The sequence below is a fragment of the Leptonychotes weddellii genome, chromosome 13 (genome assembly GCF_054177405.1).
Source record: "Leptonychotes weddellii isolate Sample4059 chromosome 13, ASM5417740v2, whole genome shotgun sequence".
NCBI classification, from domain to species: domain Eukaryota; kingdom Metazoa; phylum Chordata; class Mammalia; order Carnivora; family Phocidae; genus Leptonychotes; species Leptonychotes weddellii.
The window spans coordinates 41266043-41292843 of NC_138381.1; the positions used below are offsets into that span (position 1 = coordinate 41266043).

The 26801-nt window shown below is 36.9% G+C and overlaps 1 protein-coding gene across 2 annotated transcripts in view; it reads right to left on the minus strand.

The window, feature by feature from the left end:
* TAF4B (TATA-box binding protein associated factor 4b) overlaps nucleotides 1–26801 on the minus strand; it is a 128684-nt gene that overhangs the window by 84753 nt on the left and 17130 nt on the right. For both annotated transcript variants that reach the window (XM_081801467.1, XM_081801468.1), the window contains exons 4-9: nucleotides 24086–24247; nucleotides 23865–23987; nucleotides 19704–19793; nucleotides 16139–16753; nucleotides 7641–7776; nucleotides 6445–6550 (exon numbers count right to left, since the gene is read on the minus strand). In XM_081801467.1, coding sequence (XP_081657593.1) covers nucleotides 6445–6550; nucleotides 7641–7776; nucleotides 16139–16753; nucleotides 19704–19793; nucleotides 23865–23987; nucleotides 24086–24247 — 1232 coding nt within the window. The remainder of the gene's footprint in view (nucleotides 1–6444; nucleotides 6551–7640; nucleotides 7777–16138; nucleotides 16754–19703; nucleotides 19794–23864; nucleotides 23988–24085; nucleotides 24248–26801) is intronic.

The window sequence follows — 26801 nt, forward strand, 5'->3', positions numbered from 1 at the left end:
TCGTCCACCCCTCCGATTTCCCCCGCTTCATTCCTCCCCTCCCGCTACCTTCTTCTTCTTCTTTTTTTTTCTTAACATATCTTGCATTATTTGTCTCAGAGGTACAGATCTGAGACTCAACAGTCCTGCACAATTCACAGCGCTTAACAGAGCACGTACCCTCCCCAGTGTCTATCACCCAGTCACCCCATCCCTCCCTACTTAGTAATAAATTTAACCAAGAAGCCAAAAGACTTGCACAATGAAAACTACAAAATGTTGTTGAAAGAAATTAAAGAAGACATAAATGAATAGAAACACAGCCCATATTCATGGATTGGAAGGCTTAATATTACTAAGATGTCAATGTTACCCAGAGCAATCTACAGATATAATGCAATCTCTATCAAAATCCCAGTGACATTTTTTGCAGAAATAGAAAAACCCAATTTAAAATTCATATGGAGGGGCGCCTGGGTGGCTCAGTCGTTAAGCGTATGCCTTTGGCTCAGGTCATGATCCCAGGGTCCTGGGATCGAGCCCCACATCAGGCTCCCTGCTCCATGGGAAGCCTGCTTCTCCCTCTCCCACTCCCCCGTCCCTCTCTCTTGCTGTATCTCTGTCAAATAAATAAAAATCTTTTTAAAAAGAAAAAAAAGATTTTAACAAAAGATAAAAAATAAAATAAAATTCATATGGAATCTCAAGGGACCCTGAATAGCCAAACAATCTTGAAAAGGAACAGATGGAAGACCCACTTCCTGATATCAAAATTTACTACAATGCTCAGTAATCAAGATAGTGTGGTACTAACATAAAGCCAGACATATAACCCAAATGAAATAGAACAGAGAAGACATAAATAAACCCTTACATATATGGTCAAATGATTTTTGACAAGGGTGCCAAGACCTTTCAGTGGGGAAAGGGTAGTATTTTTAGCAATAGTATAGTGCTGAAGAAACTGGATATCCACATTAAGATGGATGATGTCGGACCTTTACCTAATTCCATATACAAAAATTTAACTGAGGGGCACCTGGGTGGCTCAGTCGGTTAAGCGTCTGCCTTCAGCTCAGGTCATGATCCCAGGGTCCTGGGATCAAGCCCCGCTTCCCGCTCAGTGGGGAGCCTGCTTCTCCCTCTCCCACTCCCCCTGCTTGTGTTCCCTCTCTCGCTGTCTCTCTCTGTCAAATAAATAAAATCTTAAAAAAAATTTTTTTTAACTGAAAAAGGATCAATAACCAGAAAGGATAAAAAATATAGGACCTAAAACTATAAAACTCTTAGAAGAAAACAGGACAAACACTTTACAACATTGGATTTGGCAATAATTTCTTGGATATGACACCAAAGGCACAAGCAACAAAAGAATATTAAACAAACTGGATTTCACAAAAATTTTTAAATTTTATGCTTCAAAAGAAATTAACATCAAAGTAAAAAGGCAATCCACAGAAGAAAATACCTGCAAATCATACATCCAATAAGGGAGAAATATACAGAATATAAAACTCAATAACAAAAAAATTTGATTATAAAATAGGCAAAGTACTTGAATAGAAAATATCCAAAGACGATATACAAATGGCCAATAAGCACATGAAAAGATGTTCAACATCACTAATCATTAGGGAAATAAATGCAAATCAAAACCACAAAGAAGTATCACTTTATATCTATTATGAAGACTATTATCAAAGAAAACAAAACCAGAAAATAACAAGTGTTGGCAAGAATGTGGAGAAATCTGAACTCCTGTGGCCTGTTGATGGGAATGTAAAATGGTACAATTGCTGTGGAAAATAGCATGGCAGATCCTCAAAAAACTAAAAATAGATACCATATGATCCTGTAACTCGATTTCTGGATATATAACCAAAAGAACTGAAAACAGACTTGAAGATATTTGTATGCCCATGTTCACAGCGGCATTATTCACAACAGTTAAAATGTGGAAGACACTTAAGTGTCCATTGACAGATGAGTGGATATACAACAGAATACAACTCAGTCTTAAAAAGGAAGGAAATTCTGACTTATGCTACAACATGGATGAACCCCTGAGGACATTATTCTAAATGGAATAAGCCAGCTGCAAAAAGACAAATACTCTGCAATTCCACTTACATGAGACTGTTGTAGTCAAAATTGCAAAGACAGAAAAGTAGAATGTTGGTTGCCAAGGGCTTGGGGGGTGGGGGGGGGGAAGGAAAAATGAGGACTAATTGATTAAAAGGTATAGAGTTTCATTTTATAAGATGAAAAGAGTTCTGGAGATAGATGGTGGTGATGGTTGCATAACAACATGAATGTACTTAATGCCAATTAAAAATGGTTAAGATGGTAAGTTTTTTTATTTTTATTTTTTATTTTTTTAAAGATTTTATTTATTTGACAGAGAGAGACACAGTGAGAGAGGGAACACAAGCAGGGGGAGTGGGAGAGGGAGAAGCAGGCTTCCCGCGGAGCAGAGAGCCTGATGTGGGGCTCGATCCCAGGACCCTGGGATCATAACCTGAGCCGAAGGCAGACGCTTAACGACTGAGCCACCCAGGCGCCCCAAGATGGTAAATTTCATGTGATGCGTATTTTCCAAAAATTTTTTAAAAATGGGGGAAAAAGAATTAAGACAGTTTATAACAACAACAAAAGCCTGGTGAGTTTTAAGCACTCTTAAAGTACTGAGGAAATAAAAATTTTCAGAATCCAGCAAAGAAAAGCACCCTAACTCTTAGTTGAAACTCCCGAGGGACTACATCTTGGGGCCAGGAGAACCAAAGGGATATGCTAACCTTGGAAAGATTACAACCTAGCTTTGAACCAGCTCAATTACTGACTATATTGAGGCTACTTGCTCCTCTACTGCCAACCAGAAAATTGGGTAAATTCTCTTTCTGGAGGTAACTAATCCAAAACTCTTTTTAAACATATCTGACATTGACTCAAAAAAAATTACTAAGTAGACACCAAGAAATAGGATGAAAAAGTCAGATAAAAGAAAGAGACTTATAGTTAACATGGATATTAGGAATATTAGGCATGGACTTTAAAATAAAGATGATGATTAATTGTCAAGAACACAGGAGATAAGATACTTCCACCAGCTCAGTCGGTCAATATCCACTCTTGAGACTCTGGATTTTGGCTCACATCATCTCAGGGTTGTGAGATCGAGCCCTGCCTTGTCTTGGCTCTGTGCTGGCTGTGGAGCCTGTTAAAGATTCTCTCTCTCCCCCTCTGCACCCCCTCCAGAAAAAAGATACTTCCACCAGATAACAATAATGTATTAAAAAAAGAAGTGGAGGTTATGATTTCTGGTAATGGCAGAGTAACTTGATTAATAATTATAAAATCAACATACAATTTTTAAAAAGGCAACCATTTAAAAAAGACAAATCTGGGGCACCTGGGTAGCTCAGTCAGTTAAGCATCTGCTTTCTGCTCAGGTCATGATCCCAAGGTCCTGGGATCGAGCCCCGCGTCGGGCTCCCTGCTCAGCGGGGAGCCTGCTTCTTCCTCTCTCTCTGTCCCTCCCCCTGCACACTCTCTCTAAAATAAATAAATATTTTTTAAAATAATAAAAAAAGAAAAAAGAAAAATCTAGGGGCACCTGGGTGGCTCAGTCGGTTAAGCATCTGACTCTTGGTTTTGGCTCAGATCGTGATCTTGGGGTCCTGGGATCAAATGCCATGTTGGGCTCCCCACTCAGTGGAGAGCCTGCTTGAGAGTCTTTCCCTCTGCCCCTCCCTTCAAGCTTGCTCTCCCTCCCTCTCTTTCTTTAAAATAAATAAATAAATCTTTAAAAAAATAAAAAGACAAATCTAAACCACAACGACAGGAAACTGGTCAGTGGCTGGCTGGAGTGTAACAAGGGGACTGGCTAGGAAGGAGCACCAGGAAGCTTTTGGGGTGTTGAAAATAGTCTATGTATCTTAACTGACACAGACTAAACACACTGCATTGGAAGACAATGATGACTGCCTAGATGTCCATCTTCTAACATTTCCTCCCAAAACAATGCAGAACAAGGAAAACCACAACCTCAGCATAACTCAAAGAGAAAGAATACCCAAACTTCAAAATAAGTATAAATGAAATAAAGGGCAACCAGTTCCCCACCCACCCACTCCTTGCCCCACCCACCCAATGTGCCCCCACCTCATCTGACTCAAGACCTGTGGTAAAAGCAGACTAAGAAAAACTGCTGTAAAGAGGTCAGAGAACTGGTGCCAGTGGCAGGCATAAGGATGAAATATTCTATTAGCAGGAAGACTAAGCACATCCCAAATCAGAAAGTACTAAAAAGATGTCCTACTAGATCATAGTACGAACTCTATTCAATTGAACCTCGTAGACTTAAATGTGTAAGCTGGGGATAAGGACCAAAATGGGGAAGGGAAAAATTTATACAGTGCTGCAGACAAGAGAATCAAAGAGGTTTTTCATAGGCAAATAGATACAACCAAAACCCTATTAAGAAGCATTGAAGAAAGGTGTAAAAACAACCAAGGGAATGAAAAGGAGATAAATTAAAAAAGATCAGAGGCAAAGTAATGGAAAGTAAGGGAAGTAAAAAGAATAAAATCCAAACTATTGCATTCCCTGAAGAGTAAAACATAAAACAATGGACTAGAACTAATATTTCAAACTATAATCCAAGAAAACTTCACAGACATTTCAAGAGATCAGAATCTACATATTAAAAGGGCCAACTGGTAACCTAGGAAAGTGAAGTAAGAATGGTCCATGTCTCAGAGTACACCCTGATATAAAGATATTAGATTTTAAAGATAAAGAAATAAATTCTCAAGGCAGACAAAAAGATCAAATAAATAAAAAAACAACATAAATATCAACGCAATAGTAGAGAAGCATTTTTAAAAATGCAATACGAAAAAAAATGCAATACAAAATGTTAATTTCATATCCAGCCAGCGGTCCTTTAAATATGGAGGACATTGAAATCCATTTTTAACATAGAAGAATTTAGGATATTCTATACCAAATGAGCCTTTCTTGAGTAGATGAACTTCATCCAACCAAGAGATAACTAAGAAAAATTCAGAGAAAGGACTGAAGATGATCATTTTAATATAAAAGTAGACCTACAACTAAAATGCAGGTGGAGATGAGAAAGACTAATGCACAAATGTTTTTATATTGTGACAAAGAAATAATGCAACTAGAACTGGGAGAAGGTTGAGGAAGAAGAAAGTAGAATACCCACACATTAATATTTATATAGGTAATGGCAGAAATTAAAGAATATCAATACAAGAAGGACAAACCTAAAACTGTAATACTTCTACAACAAAGCACAGGAGATAATCTTTGTAAGCTAGAGTTGCACAAACATTTCTTGGATAAAACATGAAAAGCATAATTTACAAGGAAAAACAATGAACTGAACTTCAGCAAAATTAAATGTTTGCTCTGTGAAAGACACTGGTGAGAGAATGACAGAACACACTACATAGAAATTATTCTCAAATCACTACCATGGCAAAAGACTTGGATCCTGGATACATAAAAAATGCTAAAAACTCAACCATAAGAAAACAAATAACTCAATAAGAAAAACTGGGCAAAGGATTTGAACACACACTTCATCAAAGAAGGTATATGGATAGCAAATAAATACAAGAACAGATGCTCAACATCTTTAGTCATTAGGGAGATGAAAATTAAAACCACAAAAATAACCACAATATACTTTTTAGAATGGTAAAAATCAAAAGAACTGACAATACAAAGAGCTGACAAAGTTGAAGAGCAAATGAACTCTTATCATTGCTGGTAGAAATGCAGAATGGTACAGTTCCTTTGGTAAACAGTTTGTTAGTTTCTTAAATAAACACACACTTCCCTAGTGATCCAGCAATCATATTCTGGAAACAAAAACCTATGTTCACATAAAAATCTGTATGTAAATGTTTATGGCAGCTTTACATATTATCGTCAAAAACCAGAAACAACCCAACGTCCATCAACAGGAAAAAGGATAAAGAGATTTACATTTATATAAAGAATACTTCCCACCAATACAAAAGAACAATCATCTAATGTTCAAAATGATATGGATGAATCTCAAAAATATGCAGAGTGAAAAAAGATGCAAAAAGGTTAATGTGATTTTTTCGTTTATGTGAAGTTCAAGAATAGACAAAAATGATCTATGGTGATGGACATAAGAATAGCAGCTGCTGGAGGCAGGGGTCAGAGGTAATTGATTTGAAAAGAGCATGAGGGTGAAGGGTATGTTCAGTATCTTGATTATACAGGGATATATGTTTATCAAAATTCACTGAACTATACAGTTAAGGTTTGTGCACTTGTTTATAAATTATACTCAATAAAGTATTGTCAGCTTTTCAAAAAGGCATCAATATATTCATTTTATAAGTATTATTCTGTCATCTTTTCCTTTAACCAGACCAAATTTTAACTATTTATTTTCTTTACCTGAAGGATGTTGTTCCATTCTCTTTTACTTTATTTTTCTGAATAGGAGATGCTTGGATTGACAGAATCTTATTTCCTGGCAGGGTAATTTGCTTTAGAATGGAAGCTATACAAACAAAAGAAGAAAGAAAAATGAATTAAAAAAAAAATCATGCCATATTAGGAAAAATGCAGAATAATAGCTTTTAGTATACAAAGAAAATTTCAAGCTGTCCTAGAACTATATTTAAATTCAAAAACGACAGGGGCGCCTGGGTGGCTCAGTCGGTTAAGCAGCTGCCTTTGGCTCAGGTCATGATCCCAGGGTCCTGGGATTGAGCCCTACATCGGGCTCCCTGCTCAGCGGGAAGTCTGCTTCTCCCTTTTCCTCTGCCTCTCCCCCTGCTTGTGAACTCTTTCTCTCTTTCTCTGTCAAATAAATAAATAAAATCTTAAAAAAAAAAAAATTCAAAAACGACAATGAATTTATTCCCTGTACAAGCAATCATCTTATAAAATCAAGACCTCTCCATTTCTTTTTTTTTTTTTTTAAAGGTTTTATTTATTTATTTGACAGAGAGAGAGAGACACAGCGAGAGAGAGAACACAAGCAGGGGGAGTGGGAGAGGGAGAAGCAGGCTTCCCATAGAGCAGGGAGCCTGATATGGGGCTTGATCCCAGGACCCTGGGATTACGAGCTGAGCCGAAGGCAGACACTTAACGACTGAGCCACCCAGGTGCCCCTCCATTTCTTTTTATATAGTCTTCAAACAGTCTACAGAATTACCAGCGTTATAAAAACACGCAGAAAAAGTGACAGGTGATAAATGTTAATAATATATCATATTTGTAGATTTAAAAAAATACACTAAATCTCTTCTACGTGTAAGAATGATTTCCAAACTTAGAAATAGTACATTTTAAAAAGAAATAAAGTTATAGCAATTTTTATGTTAAAAAGTGCTTTATATAAATACGTTATTCTAATTACAAAAATACCATGAACAGCTGCTTCTTTTATTCTAAAGCAACACATATCCCTAAAAAGTAGCTATGTATGTACAAAGAATGTACTAAATAGTTATTTTTCAGTCCTCCCCCCAGGTCCTATTTAAAAGACTATCTTCTCTTAATATAACAATAAAAAAAGAGAATAATACAAAACCCCATCATGTTCCAAACCCAGTGTGATGGGGCAGGGATGGATCGGGGTCTACCTGGAGCAAACTGACTGGTAGGTATTGCAGTGCTCATTGGCATCTTCTTCTGTCCAGATTTCTGAATGGTCAATGCTGAGGAATGGGAAAGTGTGGTCACTTGTTTTGCAACACCTCCTGAAGGCTGCTGGACTACCTGAAACAATGAGAACTATTAATACACTCATTCAACTAAACCTGCTTTAGAAAAGAACAAGCTTTCAATTATAACAGTAGAACAAATGACGGTGCTCACCTAACTGTAAATACACCTTTACATTAGCATAACAGAAAGTCTACTTAAAATTTATATCTGTATGTCGCAAAATTATCTTGTTCAATAGTGAAAAACATGACTATTATACAATATATTTTATTTTTAGAGTGGAATTCAAATTTGCATTATATACTGCCCGACTTAAATCTCCATTTGGATCCTATTTTCATTTTTTAACTTATGGAAAATTTCAAACATATACAAAAGTAGAGGGAAGAATAAAATGAAACCACCTATTCCACTATTATCCAGTTTCAACAATGAGTAATTCTTTACCAATCCTGTTTTATCCATATCCCTACCCACTCATTTTCTCACCACCCTCAATTTTTTTTTTTTAAATCCCAGGTATATCTTTTTATCCCTAAATATTTCAAAATATGTCTCTAAAAGATAAAGACTTTTAATGGGCTGCTTTTTACAAGTCTTTGGAAAACAACAATGCTAGGGCATTCTCCAAGAGAATAGTTCAAGAAATCCAGAGGGCAAGGGTTGGGGATAAAGGAAGAGAAATTAGACTAATAGTAGGGCCTTATTTTTAGCTACAAAGAAGAAGAAAAGTCAAAATAGCAGAGCTTCATTTTTTCACTTCAAAAAAGAAAAAGTCACCATGTATATTTGAGTCCACTATTAATAGTGAACTACTTAAAAGTCCTTAAGCTCGGATACGGCTAATATAAACAAGTCAGGAGAAAGACTTCTGAACAGAATTTTGGGGATAGTATTCTATTCTCTCATTTTTTGTAAATAAAATATAAAATTTAGTGTGTATTACTAAACAAAAGTAACTCACAAGAAACTCAAAATGTCCCAGTAAAGAAGCCCATGGGAACTAATGGCCATACAGAAGAAATACAAGTTGGAATAATCCAACTGCCATCATTCTATAAAAAGAAACTCTTGAAAGAGAGAAAGAACTCTTGAAAACAATGATGTATTTTAATAAGTTGAGATTATAAACTGAGTTGTATTGTAAAGTACGAGGAATCAGATTTATATTCTACAAAGTAATATTTTGATGGATGAACAAATAAAAGAAAATATGGTATACATACAACAGAAAAGTACTCAGCTACAAAAAGAATGAAATCTTGCCATTTGCAACCACATGGATAGTATATGCTAAGTGAAACAAGTCACAAACTTCCAGTTATAAAATAAGACAGATGAATATAATATACAGTATAGGGAATACAGTTAATAATATTTTAATAACTTTGAGGATAGATAATAGCTAGGTTTAGTGTGGTAATCACTTCCTAATGTATTTAGATGTTGAACATTACTATGCTGTATACTGAAACTAATATTGTATATCAACTGTACTTCAAAAAAATTTTTTATAAGTGTATGTACAGAGAAAGGTCTGTAAGTTAAAAAAACAATCTGTAAACAGTGATTATTTCCTAGGATTCTACTGCAGGGTAATTTTGCTTTCTACTTTGTGTATTTATTATATACTTTATAGATATGTACATTATTTGCTTTTTTATGATTAACATAAGCTACATTTATAATTAGAAAAATAATAAAGTTAAACTTTCAAATAACTGAAGATGAGAATATTAGAAAAAAAATTTTACAAAATAATATACATTTAGAGTCACATTTATTCATTCAAACTGAAACTCAACAGAAACAGTCCTCTAACAATTCTGTCTTATCTTCCTGTTCATATTTTCTTCCTTAATATCCTTAAGTATTCTTTTCCAGTATTTTAATTGTGAAAAACAGTAATAAAATATTAGAGAGGTGTTTATGAGTTAGTCTTCATACCATTTTGACAGGTAATCATATAACAGCCCAAAGGCCTACCCCTGAGGTAGACACAGGCTCTACATAGCCTGGCTGTGTGCACCCTCAGCTATAGAGTAGGCCCCGGGACGCCTGGGTAGTTCAGTTGGTTAAGTGTCTGCCTTTGGCTCAGGTCATGATCCCAGAGTCCTAGGATCTTCAAGTTCCCCATCGGGAGCCTGCTTCTCCCTTTGCCTGCCACTCCCCCTACTTGTGCTCTCTCTCGCTTTCTCTCTCTCTCCCCACCCCCTGACAAATAAATAAATAAATAAAATCTTAAAAAAAAAAAAGAGTGGGCCCCATGGGACCTCGGCACCAGTCTGCAGCCCTGGCAAGAACAAGCTGGGGAAAGCAAGCCTCAGTACCCACCTGTAGGATCCTGGGTGTGCCTTGCCCTGCCTCCAGCCCAACTGGGGTCAAGATCATACATGTGGAGGAAGACAAATACACCAGTTAAAAATATATAGGGGCGCCTGGCTGGCTCAGTGGTGGAGCAAGCAACTCTTGATCTTGGGGTTGTGAGCTCGAGCCCCACCTTGGTGTAGTGATCACTTAAACTTTGAAAAAAATACATATATATAACCATAACTTCATAAATTATATTTATATATATTATGACTATAAATAAAATATATAAATGTATATGATATGTGATATTTTTATATATCACAAAGTTCTGAGCTGGGATTTAACAATCCTGGATCCCCATCGTTCCCCACCTTAATGACTATAACACTTGGGGCAGCATATGTGGTGCATACTCCTACACACTTGCTGAACAAAATAAAATACAATGAGTGAGAAAGTATAAGCGCATTCATTACTGTTCTTTCAAAGAAAGTACCACTTAAAACCACAGTATTAGGCATCTTACGGAGACTGAAATTATCATAGAGAGATGGAAATTCACCCAAAGAGGTATTTACTCCTACTTGGCAAGGAAAAGAAAAACTTAAGTCCTTCATTTAATTTCCCTCCAAAAAGCCACTACACAGGAAAATCAATAAATAGTACATACCTTAGCCTTTTCTCTTGACATGTCAAATTCTGATATTTTATTTGGATGTTAACATAAAATAATGTTCTAGTAGTTTACAGAAATACAGATCTAGTGTAACACAATATTACTTAGGTTTTTTTTACATTATGATTTTTACATTATGCTCTGGGATATCAGACAAGGAACTATTCTTAAATTTCGTAAGGAAAGGACACAAAGAAACACAAGTATGAATTAAACAAGTAGATGAGAACATCCCTTACACTTTTTTTAAAAAAGATTTTATTTATTTGAGAGAGAGAGAAAGCACGTGTGAGCAGGGGGACGGGGAGAGGGAAAGAATCTCAAGCAGACTCCTCGCTAAGCACGGAGCAGGACGGAGTTTGATCTCACGACCCTGAGATTATGACCTGAGCCGAAATCAAGAGTCCAGCACTTAACCAACTGAGCAACCCAGGCATCCCCATCTCTTACACTTTGCCTTCTCTGTATTTCAACCCTCACCTACTCCCCTGTTCATAAATACACAGCAATCAAATCCTTATCTCTAAATAACTCAAGTAGTACATACACACATAGTAATTGGAATCAAGGGTATTATCTCCTCTAATTTCTATTTCTATATAATATTCAGTATGTGATTACTGGCATGCACTCGGTAGGTTGAGTTCTAGAAAACAGAGGACTCCAACTAAACAAAAGCTGCACCTTTATAGTCAGGAAATACATGTTAGTTGCCAACTATTTCTCAGGAACAGCCAGTATGTGGTTCTTGTACCACTATTTCCTTATCTTCTGGGACAATGGCATACATCACTAAATGCCATCACTTCTATATACCCTCATCCAGCCTCAGAATCTTAACATAGAACTCCAGTAAAATCCTACAAAGAAGATTGAAACTTATATGCCATACCCAATCTAAATTAAAACTCAACGTTGGTAAACTTCAGAATATGCTGTTTCTTTCATTTAAAGGGCCTTCTAAACACTTTTAAAAATGTGCTCAAATGAATTTTTAATTATGCTACCAGCTTTTATAAGGAATCCATAAATGCCGCTTCAAATTGAGAACCTCTAAGTTTCTGTTAAAAAATTTATGATCTCTGGTCTGTAGATAATCTTTAAATTAAATTTAGCTTTTGCTCAACTATGAATAAAACATTTTTTTTACAAATATCCTAAGAAAAACTTTTAAGCATCAAAACTGAAAGCTTCTACTTACTATCTACCCATCATCTGTAGACTATAATACAATTCATCCACTTATTAACTTTTAAAGAAAGGTAAAAACATTAAGCTTAACATTTAGTTGGAGTGTGTAACATCATATAACACCTACTATGCCAGAATTGTTCAATAACCAATAACACTAACCATTTATAAGAACTAGATTGTCAGATGAAATCACAGGAACTACTGAATAGGTCCATAGTTCAACAATGAAAGCATCTGAGGACCAAAATATACAAAGCAATGAATTACTGGCACAAAATGAAAAACTTATATCTAAAGAAACTATGAACAATTCCAATTATTTCATTTGATGAGAACTCTAGCAGATCCCCAGAGGATAACATACAATAATCAATGAGATAGAAAAGATAATATATAGTAACAAATCTAAATTAAAAAAGTAAATGGGGAAGGGCCTCTTTAATCTGGAATAAAAACATTATTTCATAAAATAATAATTCTATAAAATCTAAACCCTGCACTGGGAGATTAAGAGGATCCTTATAAATTGAAAAGTGTGATATTTAAAACATCTAGAAGGCAAGAAACCTAAACAATTCTCCAGAAAAGCTAGTACATGCTAGAAACATATAAAACATTAAGAAGAGGTTTTAAAATTCATGATCAATCAATTAAAGGAAATTAAAAAAAAAATTTTTTTTAGAGAGTGTGAAGGTGCGAGCAAGCAGGGTGGGAGGGGGGAGGGGCAAACTGAGAGGGAGAGAAAGAATCTCAAGCAGGCTCCACACCCAGCACAGAGCCTGACCCAAGGGGTGGGGGTGGAGGGAATTAATCTCACCACCCTGAGATCATGACCTGAGCCGAAATCAAGATGGTCGCTTAACCAACTGAGCCACCCAGGCACCCCAGAAATAAACAAATTTTAAACCTAATATTGAACAATCTATACTTGTATTCTTCAGCTCATTTTTGGAGACTACATCCTGAGTTGCACAAACCACAGATTTGAACCAGTATGGCAATTCTCATATTTTAAATTATGATTTGCCATATCTCTTATAAGCTGCATTGAATACTTTCTTATGTTTCTAGCACCCTGAGTATTTTCCCCCTCACTTATCTGGGATTAAATTGAACTATGGTTTATGATGGCCTCATGGATGATATTCTTAAATTACTTGAGTAATACTAAACTTTAGTAATATTAATTTCCTAAATTAGCTGATTTGAAAGAATGTCCTAGTTCAAGCCTCTCTGTGGCATTACCACAGAGAATGGCTTGTTTTGTGCCCCCAGGTAAAAATCTGTAAAACAGATTACAATGCATCTTCAGTGTCTAGATGCTCTGGTGTTTGACATTTTAAATAGGAAGGTATAAATACTGACATCAAATCTGCTGAGTAAAATTAAAACAAAGGGCAAACAAGAAAGCAGAATTCACAAGAAAAATTAAATTATTCCACATTTTTTTAAGAATGAAAGTAGGTCAAAAAATCCCTAAAATTTACCATTAGATTTTCTTTCTTTTCTTTTCTTTTTTTTTAAGTAATCTCTACACCCAACGTGGGGCTCAAACTCACAATCCTGAGATCAAAAGTCCCATCCTCCCTGGACTCAGCCAGCCAGATTCCCCCCATTGGAAAATCTGTTACATTTTTTCTTGATTGAAATTGTTTCTCATGTATAACAAGTCAAACATACAAAATATAAATGCTGTCAAGATATCATTACCAGTCTTACTGTTTCAGGACACTCTAGATACCTAGAAGTTCTTGCTATGAGTACATCCTAATGGGAAAGACCCTGGGTTTTAGTCTGAGATCCAAGACTTGCTGAGTGCCAGTGAATGGGTCACTTAATGTTTCCAGATTCTAAAGTTTTCTCCCTGCCTTTTCTTCATCATAAAATTATTTTAAAACCCACAGTAATACCTGACATGCTTTTAAAACTCTACATAGGTGTAAAGTGTTATTTCACTTCAGGAACTAATATGGTACAGATGTTCAATAAAGATTAGCACTGATTCAAGAATCACTTATGACCATAAAAAGGATTTCAATTCTGTTCAGTGCTACCAAAAAAGAGGCCTTTCCTTGAGGTGATTACTTTGTTTCAGTGGTTCCCAAAGCTGGCTGCTCAGACTGATGTTTAAGAATCACTGCTTCTAAAAAGGTTTCATCTCTGAGATTAAATTCAAACAACCCAAGAGAAATTCTGCAAGGCAGGCACATTTCTTTATTTGAAAATCAAACTCAGGGTAGGAAGGGATGAAAAATGATTAGCACCCAGGAAATGACATTACTTCCTACCTACCCAAGAGTTTGACCACTGTCCAAGCTTATCTTCCCCCTTTCTTTCTTTTTTTTTTTTTTTAAGATTTTATTTATTTATTCATGAGAGACACAGCAGGGAGCCTAATGCAGAACTCGATCCCAGGACCCCAGGATCATGACCTGAGCTGAAGGCAGATGCTTAACCATCTGAGCCACCCAGGTGCCCTGATCTTCCCCCTTTCATCTTATGCCCATAGCTGACCTTTGCCTCAAAGACAATCATCCACAGATATTAACCTCTTCTCCTGATCAGACAACAAAGGCTGGGGAGTTTACTTAGATTTTATTATTCTCAGAAGCAGAATAAACTAAAACAATGAGATTTAACACACAGCCTTTAACATAAAGATTTATAAAAGAAAACAAGGGCAATTACCCAAAATTAAAAGAACAGCTAACTGTTATGGTATAAGGTAAGCGAGTTTACTAAGAAATGTAATTTTTAATTAATTCACCATGTAGTATTTCCTACAGGTTAGTAATAATCTGAGTCTGTCTTGATTAAACTGCAATGTTCTAAACACTATGAAAATGAAGGGAAACCTCACTAAAATGAGTCAGGAGGCCAGAAGGGGAACCTCTCACACCCTATAACTAGTCATCAACTGCAGACCCCAACAGAAAGGGGAGGTGCCTTGCATTCCCAACAGGAAGAAGCCTATCCTTTACTACACCTGTAGGAGGAAGAAAGATTTTTCACCTTGCCCAGCAACAGCCCAGCCAATGAGAGACTGTCACAACTCAAGCCAATGAGAAGGCACTACACTTCGGTTTACTCCAGTGGACTTTTGTAAAAGCCTTTTCCAACTTCCCCCTTTCCTCTGTACAAGGCCATTCTTCTTTGTTCTCTAGATCTGCCTATGGTTTTGCCATATCTTGCTTGTCCTGAATTCTAATTCTTTGCTATTCCCAAATAAACCCATTTTTGTTGGTGAAATAATAGACAGTTTTATTTCTAAGGTTAACAACACAAAATGATAAACAGCTAAGATTTCTTTCACCTAAGAACCTCCCAACCTACCAAGTTTAGGAAAAACCACAACTTCATACTCATCTACTCCCCTCACTGTTTCCCTCTCCCCTTTGCACATTTTTCTTGAGAAATGTTACCATAACATTACTTCTGTAATGACCTTGCCCAAAAGATTCAGTCTGAATCTAATCTTGAGAAAACAATTAGATAAAACAAAGGACATTCTGCAAAACAACTAGCCTGGGTACTTAAAACTATTACAACAGAATGAGCAACTACAAAAGGCTGAGGAGTTGTTCTAGATTAAAGGAGCCTAAAGAGAAATGACAGGTAAATGCAATACGCAGTTCTTAATCAGAAACAACATCAAAAAAAGGGACATTATTGGGGCGCCTGGGTGGCTCAGTCCTTAAGCGTCTACCTTCGGCTCAGGTCATGATCTCAGGTTCCCGGGATCGAGCCCTGCATCCGGCTCTCTGCTCAGTGGAAAGCCTGCTTCTCCCTCACCCACTTCCCCTGCTTGTGTTCCCTCTCTCGCTGTGTCTCTCTCTGTCAAATAAATAAAATCTTTAAAAAAAAAAAAAAAGGGACATTATTAGGTATAAAAGACACTGTTGGGACAACTGGGGAAAAAAAATCATACCAATATTAAATTTCCAAGTGTGATGGTAAGTACGTGGCCATTATGTTAAAAAAAAAAATCCTTTTCCTTAAGAGATACACAGTACTTAGAGGTACAATGTCACAACTTCTGCAATTAACTCTCAAGTAGTTCAGGAAAAAGTTCTGTGTGTGTGCTTATGTGTGTGAATAGAGAGAGGGAGAGACTAAGCAAGTGTGCTAAGTCAAGGATACTCAGGGGCTCATTTGACTAGTCTTGCCAGTTTCCTGAATGTTTGAAATTTTCAAAAAAAGAAACTGAGGAAGAAATGAAATGTTACTCACTAGCTGTTTGACTTGAACTGCCTGGGGAATCCCAGCTGGTTGTGAAAGGATGGGGCCCGGCTGTGCAAGTTTGATCTGGACTGGAGCAATGACGGCCTTGTCGGATGTGGTCCCAGCAGAAGTAACAACAGGCTTCACAGATGGAAGACAGAGAGCTGCTGCGGAAGCTTCTCCGAAAGTTACTGAGGGAAGGGCCAGCGTGACTGCTGCCCCAGAGACAACTGGCTTTTCAGGTTGAAGCGAGACTGCTGTAACTGTATTCTGTATAGATGTCACAAGTGGTTTTGGAGTCTGAAGCAAAACACTTCCAGCGGTTGTTCCTCCTGGCACAGCACATGGACCCACAGAATGAAGTGTCACAACTCCAGTTTTTGCTCCCCCTGGACCAGCGAGTGGATTCAGAGTCGGCACTGACACAGTACTGGGTGTTGTTGCTCCGGAAACAATGATGGGTTTTTCAGACTGCATTGAGCAAACTGCTGTTGTCACCACAGGAGAAGTTGTGGCTGTTGTGGTACAGGTGGCAATGACTACGTCACTAGAGGTCTGCTGAACACACTGCTGAATAAAGCTCTGGGAGCTGGGCATGAGTTGTCGTAAGGCATTCACACTTTTCTAGGAACGGGAGAAAAAAGAACCTGATCACTAAATAAATTAGCTGCTAGTAAAATAGAATTACTTTGTATTTCGTAGCTTTACAACATAAGATAAATCAGAAGTATACCAGGTATTTCAGTTGAGTAAATCTGGGATCACCTGGTAGTCATATCCTGCCGATATCCAGGATACAACCAATTTAAAGCACAAAAGTGCTTTATTTTTCAATACAAAATTATTATCTCTCAGTATTAAATTTTTTATATCCCTCAAGATCCATTTGGTAAAATAAAACACTGTGTCATACTTGTTTGTGTTTACTTATACCCCATAATAGATCACTAATAATTATTCTATCAGTAAATTTCTTTATATGACAATAGAATCTAAAAAAAAAAAAAGTTTTTGTTAATTAACTTTCAAACTTCGGATAAAAACAGTCTTTAAATCAAAATAAAACTAATACACGGGATGCCTGGGTGGCTCAGGTAAGTGTCTGCCGTCGGTTCGGGTCGTGATCCCGGGGTCCTGGGATCGAGTCCCACATCGGGCTCCTTGCTCAGCGGGGAGCCTGCTTCTCCCTCTGCCTGCCGCTCCCCCTGCTTGTGCTCTCTCTCTCTGACAAATAAATAAAATCTTTTAAAAAACAAAATAAAACTAATACAAACAAGGTCAATTTCCTTAATTGAGCTAGAATATTTTCTGACTAGATTGTAAGTTGGTGTTTCTCCTGTATCTTTCTGAAAGAGTAATGGCAGTTCAAACTAAAAAGTAGAACATTCTGCCTTTTCATCCCTGGGGGTTTTGTTTGTTTTTGTTTTTGAGTAAGGAAAAAAAAATGGAAAAGGAGGTAGATAGTAGATTATCTTTTGGTGAATTCAAGGGCCGTTCGGAAGTTTTCCTTGTTTTGACACTTAAATAAAGGCAGTCTGACTGAATTTTAGAAGCAAATGAGAACCATTGTTCTTCCTTTCCTTTCAATTACATCTTTTACTTTTTTTTTTTTATTAAAAAGGATTGAGAAGTTCTTCTCTGAAGGTTTTCAAATATGTATATAAATGGTAACAAAGGAAAGTAAGCAGCAGAGTCTCATAATCTTTTTCTAAACTCAAAAAATGGTGGGAAACAAGCTGCTTTGGAAATATATGAACAAATGAAGTGATCTGATTAAATTTAATGGAGGGGTCCTGAGAAAAACACAATTGGAACAAATGTTAAAATAATCAGACTCAAAGAGACTATTATAAAACTGTATATTAAATTATCTCTTGATCAGCTGGCCAGAGATTAAATGCTGAATCCCTCATCTCTACGCAACATTCAATGCTCAAGAGTTCTCAAAAATGGGGGGAAAAAGTCTCAAGAAACAAATCACAAGGCTTAATAGGTCCTTAGAAAATACATACAAACCACAAAAATTTCATGGTGTAGTATTTGGTAACTTTAAGGTAGTGTTACCCAGCAAGCAGAGTCAGATAAGATAAATTCTGGACCTGTAAGTTTGATAAAAAATTAGTCGATATAAACAGTTTATCTCTAAAATGGAAAATACTATAATATCTAGCACCTAGTATCCTCGAAAGACTGATATGAAAAATAAGTGCAAACAATGCAAAGTAAAAGTAAAGTATCTAGCAAAGCGTAGGATGAGTAAGAACATATGTGATTTCCTCCCTTCTCCCCCAGTGTCTCCAGTGAGTTGAAATATAGATAAATTCAAGAACTGTCAGGGTCATGTAGACAACCTATAGCTCAAAGAACTTTTGCACTGAAAGGGACCCAAGGAAGAACTGCCTCTAATTTCTCAATCAAGAGGATCATCCAAAAACAGGGCACTAGTCATTTGATATTAGATATTATGCTGAAGCTTCAACCTCCCTTTGCCCAGTCCAAGTCTTCTCTAGCTAAAACATTCTCAGTTTCTTTAGCCACATTTTGTATCACATGATTGGCACCCTCCTAATCAATGTGCTCACCCTCCTAGTGACAGTTTCCATTATTTTAATATCCTTCTGAAAATGTGGTGCTCCACTTCCCTTCCCACTCCTTTTTTATGAGGCAACCAAAAGGAGTCTTCCACTGTGATGCCTCTTTCATCTCCTCTAGACAATTAAACCAAATAGTTCTTTTTAAATTTTTTAAAGATGTATTTATTTATTTGGGAGAGAGAGAGAGAGATTCAGAGAGCGAGCATGAGCAGGAGGGGCAGAGGGAGAGAGAATCTTGAGCACACTCCACACTGAGCCCAACACAGGGCTCAATCTCACAACCCTGAGATCACGACCTGAGCTTAACGAAACCAAGAGTCGGACATTCAACCAACTGCCCCACCCAGGCACCGCTAAACCAAATATTTCTAAAGGCCACTCCTCATTCCATTATTTCAAAATTTATGGGATGACTCTGTGGTTAACTATAATTCCAGTTCTTTAATGACTTTTTAAATTTCAACTTGATTCCTCTTTAGCTTCTGAGTATCCAAAAAAATTTTTTATAGTCTCTTGTTATCAAATATACTATTCTATGTCAAAATTCTACTTTATTCAACAAATCTTAGAAAAGAGTATGCTTACTAACAGTATAAATCAATTTTTAAAAATAACAGCTTTCCCACCAACTTTGGCACTATTTGATTTATTTTTTCTAGGAGAATATGAGTCATTAGGACAAAGAAGAGGCCCTATTTTAAAGGAAAAGTCAAACCTTTTAAGATGCAAGCTTTACCAATATAATCATTAAGTTATGTTCATGAATGAGATGTTACTTTTATTTTCCCAAAGTGTTCCAATCCAAAGAATATGGACTATGAACATTCTTAACAGATTACAACATTTGAGAGCTTTCTCCTACATTGTTAGTATCTTCACATAGCTATCTTATTGAAATATTCAGGATTCCAATTATTTTTAAAAATTATTTTAAGGTAATCTAACTCAAATAATTTCTTCAAAGTAACACATAACTTTACCTTAAGAAAAGGAACTAGGTGAGGCTGAGGTGAAGACTTGAGTTCAACATACAGTTGTCTAGTAAATTCTTCAGCTTCAATTTTTCCATCCTGAGAACGGCAGAAAGAAAAATACTTTTAGGTTTACAAATACTTTAAAAGAGGAAAGGCGTGTAACTCATGACTGATGTAAGGAGGTAAAAGACCTACCTGTACTGTGAAAACTATAATTGAAGAGGACACAAATAAATGGAAGCATATACTGTGTTCATGCACTGGAAGAATTAATACTGTTCAAGTGTCTATACTACCCAAAGCAATCTACAGTTTCAGTGTGATCCTTATCAAAACACCACCGGGCGCCTGGGTGGCTCAGTCGTTGAGCATCTGCCTTCGGCTCAGGTCATGATCCCAGGGTCCTGGGATCGAGTCCCACATCGGGCTCCCTGCTCGGCAGGAAGCCTGCTTCTCGCTCTCCCACTCCCCCTGCTTGTGTTCCTGCTCTCGCTATCTCTCTCTCTGTCAAATAAATAAATAAAATCTTAAAAAAAAACAAAAACAAAAACAAAAACCCACCACCAACAGCATTTTTCACAGAATTAGAACAAATAATCCTAAAATTTGTGTGGAACCACAAAAGACCCTGAACAGCCAAAGCAATCTTGACAAAGAACAAAGATGGAGGTATCACAATCCCAGATTTCAAATTCTATTACAAAGCTATAGTGATCAAAACAGTATGGTACTGACACAAAAAAAGACACAGAGATCAATGGAACAGGATAGAGAGCTAAGAAATAAATCCACAATTATATGGTCAATTAATCTACGACAAAGAAGGCAAGAATATACCATGGGGAAAAGATAGTCTCTTCAATAAATGGTGTTGGGAAAACAGGACAGCTATATGCAAAAGAATGAAACTGGACCACTTTCTTAAATAACATACCCAAAAATAAACTCAAAATGGATTAAAGACCTAAATGTGAGACTCAAAACTATAAAGGTCCCAGAAGAAAATATAGGTGGTAACCCCTGGATATTAGCCTTAGCAATATTTTTCTGGATATGCCTTCTTAGGCAAAGGAAATAAAAGCAAAGATAAATTACTGAGGCTATATCAAACTGAAAAGCTTTTGCAGAGTAAAGGAAAGCATCAACAAAACAAAAAGGCAACATACTGAATAGGGGGAAGATATTCACAAATGTCATATCTGATAAGGGGTTAAGATCCAAAATATACAAAGAATTCATAGAATTCAATGGCCAAAAATAATCTGATTAAAAATAGACTGAGGGGGCACCTGGGTGGCTCAGTCATTAAGCGTCTGCCTTCAGCTCAGGTCATGATCCCAGGGTTCTGGGATCGAGCTCCGCATCGGGCTCCCTGCTCTGCAGTAAGCCTGATTCTCCATCTCCACTCCCCCTGCTTGTGTTCCCTCTCTCGCTGTGTCTCTGTCAAATAAATAAAATCTTAAAAAAAAAAAAAAAAATAGACTGAGGACCTGAATAGACATTTTTCCAAAGAAGACTTAGGATGGCCAACAGACACATGAAAAGATGCTCAACATCACTAATCATCAGGGAAATGAAAATAAAAACCACAATGATATATTACCTCACACCAGTCAAAATGGCTAATATCAAAAGGACAAGAAATTACAAGTGTTGGCAAGGATGTAGGGGAAAGGAAACCCTTGTGGACTGTTGGTAGGAATAGAAAATGGTGTAGTCACTGTGGAAAACAGTATGAAGGTTTCTCAAAAATTTTTAAATTGAACATACAATCCAGTAATTCCACTTCTGGGTATTTACCCAAAGAAAACAAAAACACTAATTTGTAAAGATATTTGCACTCCTATGTTTACTGCAGCACTGTTTACAATAGCCAAGACATGAAAGCAACGTAAGCGTCCATTAATAGAGGACTAAAGAAGATGTGGTATATGCATACAATGGAATATTACTCAGCCATAAAATAGAATGAGATCTTGCCATTCACAACATGGATGGACTTAGAGGGTTTTATGCTAACTGAAATAAATCAGAGAAAGACAAATACTGTAAGATTTATATATATATATATGGAATTTATTTTTTTTTAAAGATTTCAGTCTTTTTTTTTTCTTTAAAGATTTTATCTATCTATCTGACAAAGAGAGACACCGTGAGAGAGGAAACACAAGCAGGGGTAGTGGGAGAGGGAGAAGCAGGCTTCCCGCAGAGCAGGGAGACAGATGCGGGGCTCAATCCCAGAACCTGGGGACCACGACCCAAGCCGAAGGCAGACGCTTAATGACTGAGCCACCCAGGCACCCCTATATATGGAATTTAAAAAAAATACAAACAAACAGAAACAGATACAACACAGAGAACAAACTGGGGGGGGGATGGGCAAAATAGGTGAGTGGTTAAAGAAGGGCAAACTTCCAGTTATAAAATAAGAAAATCAAAGGGATAAAAAGTACAGTGTAGGAAATATAGCCAATAATATTGTAGTAACTTTTTTTTTTTTTTAAGATTATTTATTTATTTATTTATTTGAGAGAGAGAATGAGATAGAGCATGAAAGGGTCAGAGGGAGAAGCAGACTCCCCGCCGAGCAGGGAGCCCGATGCGGGACTCGATCCCGGGACTCCAGGATCATGACCTGAGCCGAAGGCAGTCGCTCAACCGACTGAGCCACCCAGGCGCCCTGTAGTAACTTTTTATAGTGACAGATGGTAACTATACTAATGCTGTATTTTGTAATGTTTATAACTGCCAAATCACTATGTTCTACACCTGAAAGTAATACAATATCTATGTTAACTATACTTCAATCAAAAATTAAAAATTTAAGTTAATTGAAATTTTTAAGAATGCTTGAAAGTTAAAAACTTGCTTATAGGATTTATAATTTTAAATATCTAAAATAGTTTTCCCAAGTGGGAAACTAGCCATTTCAAATGTGCTCTATTTCTAACAACTATAGGTAGCATAAAAAACAGTAGTAAAGAAAATATTTTAATATTTATAAATTATACTTGTTTTCCTGTGCAATATTTGAAATACACACATTTTCTGCTGGGAAAAAGTGACCATTTTTATACAAAAAATATACAAAATGCTCATTATATGGTCAGAGAAATCTGTATATTTTAGTAGCTCAAAAAATCCAAAATTGTATTTGTCTATTATACCCTCAGCATATTTCTTAAGCATATAATATGCAATATTTGTTAATTTCCACCTTCATCTGCTTTAATATATCTAAGCAATTCACCTGAAAGAGGATATAAAACCTGAATGATGTATAATTTAATAGCTAAAAAACACAGCATCTTGGAACTTGGGAACTCCAAGATCATCACATTTATTACTCTTCTCATCTTACAGAAAAGAAAACTAAAACTTAAAATTAACTTACTTCCACAGGTTACAAAGTATGCTGTTTGAACTTACAAGAACTGAATTTCATTATTTGTTGATAGCCTGGCTTTCTGGCATTCGCAATTCTAGTAACAATTTTTTATTTGACCCAAGAGTCAACTTTCTCTCCAAGGCCTTTTATTTTTTTTAAGATTTATTTATTTGTTTTAGAGCGAGAAAGAGTGCATGCAGGGATGGAGGGGCAGAGGGAGAGAGACTCCTCAAGCAGACTACCTGCTAAGCATGGAGCCTGACATGGGGCTTGATTCCAAAGCCCTGAGATCATGACCTGAGCCAAAATCAAGAGTCGGACACTCAACCAATTGAGCCACCCAGGCACCCCTCCCTAAGGCCCTTTTTTTTTTTTTATTAAAAATTTTTTTTTTAAAGATTTTATTTATTTATTTGAGACAGAGAGAATGAGAGAGAGAGAGCACATGAGAGGGGGGAGGGTCAGAAGGAGAAGCAGGCTCCCTGCTGAGCAGGGAGCCCAATGCGGGACTCGATCCAGGGACTCCAGGATCATGACCTGAGCCGAAGGCAGTCGCTTAACCAACTGAGCCACCCAGGCGCCCAGGCCCTTTTTAAGCTAAGGCATACAGAAAGTAATATAATGGATTTACTTGTTTCAGATTTATTATCATTACAAATTAAAAAACAAAAGCTTATCAAAAAAATCCACCTAAAATAAACCTCATTTAAAGATAAGTCCCATTTAAAACATGTTCTACAAATTCTTACAGAATTTAAGCTTTCATAATACTAACTTACCAAAAGTTGTTCCACCAGTTTCTTGACATTCTGCCCCATTTCTGGAGACTGTGATCCACTACATGCTAGTTTTATTAACATTGCAAGGAAGTTCTTACATTTCTTCACATTTTCTAGCATCGCCTAAAGAGAGAAATATAAACACAAATGTTAGCTGGAAAACAGAATTCAAGAAAATTTCTAAAGAGCTGTATTCATGTAAGATGGAAGTGGGAGCTTACCGGAGAAAGACTCGTCTGAACAGCTGCTGAGTTCTCTGTGTTGAGACTGGGCTCATTTGAGGGGGCAGCTGATGCTCCCAAACTTGAAGGCTTCAGGGTAGTTACGGAATTCAACGGCTTTACAGGAGTAACTGTGACAACATTGGCTGGCACAGCTACAGACTGAAATTAGAAGTAGTGCACATTTAGATATGTATTACTATGAACTGTATCACAGCAGGTGCCTCGTTTCACACTTATCAGACTACACATGGATCTTGACATCTTTGCTTTCATGTTATGTTCTACTAGTCTAAGGCATCAGAACACTGTTGTAAGAGCTCTGGACTTCAGCAGATCTGGGTTTCATTCTCATCTACCTACTTACTTTATTATTATTTTTTTTAATGTTCAATGAGCCAACGTATCTACCTACCTACTTTTCACTGACACCTACTGAGTGTTGACTTCAAGCAAGTTACTTAACCTTGCTAATACTTTGATTCTCGTCTGTAAAAAAACAAGGACAGAAATGGTACCTCCCTACTCTCCTAGGTTTGTTTGTGAAAAACAGTACCAAGTGCATGGTCCTCAAAACACATTATTAATACTTCTCTAAAAAGAATTTGAAATAGTAAGTTTTTATATGAAAATATAGAATATCCTATTCCGTAATTTTCTGCTTTTTCTTAAGTATAAAGCAGAGAGATCTACTGATCATCTTATGCTCAGATAAGCTGCTTTTATCTAGACTCTTAGAGTAAGCATAATGAATATTACAAACTGTGATAGCTTATTTTCACACTGAAAAGAATTTTGGTTATGTCTTCCACCTTCTATTGAAATGAGGTGTGATTATAGCACCACCCGCAGGATAAAAAGTTCAATACAAGAAATCACAAGTCAGGCAATAATTTAGACAACTCAGATAAAGCAAAAATCTTATTTTAAAACAAACACAAAGTTACAGAACATGAGTCAAGTTTGAGGGTGATGGGAGAGACAACAGTATTTACAACTGACTCAGAAAACTGAACACTGCACCATCATTTTAATTTAAATATTTGTATTCCAGAGGTATACAACACAAAAAGGTCAGGTTGCAATCACCTTCAAGAAAATTTCCTTTGGTAACAGTCAAAATAAGTGAATTCAAATGTACACCAAAATTTCCCACTTTAGAAAGACTGGAGCATATATTAGACGAAGCATGCTTTAAGGGTAAAAATGGGGAAAAAATTTAAAACACTGATTAATGGTGAAGAGACTAGAATGATGAAATGTTAAGCAAAAAAGGTAAAAATAACTGCACCTAATTTAGTGAAATATTATTAAAGTAGATCTCAAGGCAACAATGAAAATGAGTCACCTTCCTATTCCTAGCCTTAGTTCTGCTCTCCAAGGACAACTACTGTGCAGTTTCTCTGAATCCTTTTGGAGACTGTCTAATAAACTTTTTCAGCTTAATCTACAGTAATTAAATACTCTTTCTTCAGTGAGTCTATATTTATACTCTGCCATTAACTCCTTATGCTATTATTTAAAGAAAGCATAATCTATAACTTTAGCTAGTGATTATGATTACCCTTCTGGACTAATGGGAAGGGTTCCTCTCCCTTATGAAGCAAAATAAGAGCCAATGAAATGTGAGCTCAGGAAAAGCATCCTATTTTTTGTGAACATTTACGGCATTTCTACTTTCCTTGTTAATATTTTATAGCCTCTAGTACAAAATCTGTCCTTCACAACTCTAATATAGCTACTAGCTGTACCTTACCAGATACCTGCACCTTCCAGGCCAATTCTTCCTCCTAAGAGGCACAAGGAGGTACACAATCCCAGTCTTACTCTACCTACATAATCCCATTGCAGTAATGGGTAGACCATCTTAAACTCAATCATAACTCCTGATATTGAAGCCCAGCCCATTCTATTTCCATGCTTTCCAAGACCACAATGGCACTGATTATGAATGTCTGGGGGGCATGACCTAGAAGCTGGCAGCCTAGTAAAGTATCAGAACAGCCTGCAGAGGGCACAGGTGAAGTGCAAACTCAGGCAATACTCAATGAAGATGGAATTCCATCCTCCAAGATTCAGTGTAAGCTGTATCAGGAAACTCTATGGTACTATGTCTCCAATAGGACAAATACATGAAAACCAAGGAGTAGAGGAGCAGAGGGATGAATGGAACCACTTATCATCACTCCCAAAGACGCAATGGGGGACGCTGTGCTTCCCATTTCTACCCGCGGGGACACACTTTCACCAGAGAACACAGCAAGAGTTCCCATAAGCTAGACACCATGGCTGCCTCCTGGGTACTTCAGGTTCCTAGTGTCTAAGGAACAGCAGTAAAGAATCATTATCATGGCAGGGATAATTGACCTGACATCTGGAATAGGTAGGGTTGCTATTACACAATAGAGACTGAGGAAGAATATGTGTGGTGAATCCAGGTGATCCACTTAAGCGCCTGCTGGTGTTTCTTTGCCCAGTTGTTATGACACCATGTCTCAAGAGAGCATGGTGAGTAGGACCTCAGATCGCTCAGGGATGAAGGTCTGGTCACACCACCAGTTAAAAGTTACCAAGACCAGCAGAGTTATTAATTGAGAATGGAGAGAATCTAGAATGAAGAGGAGAGTCAAGGAGGGAGATGATGAGTATCAGCAACAATGGTGAAGACTGTAGTTCATCCTAGTAACCTCCTCTTCTTTGTTTCCCCAAGGAAGAA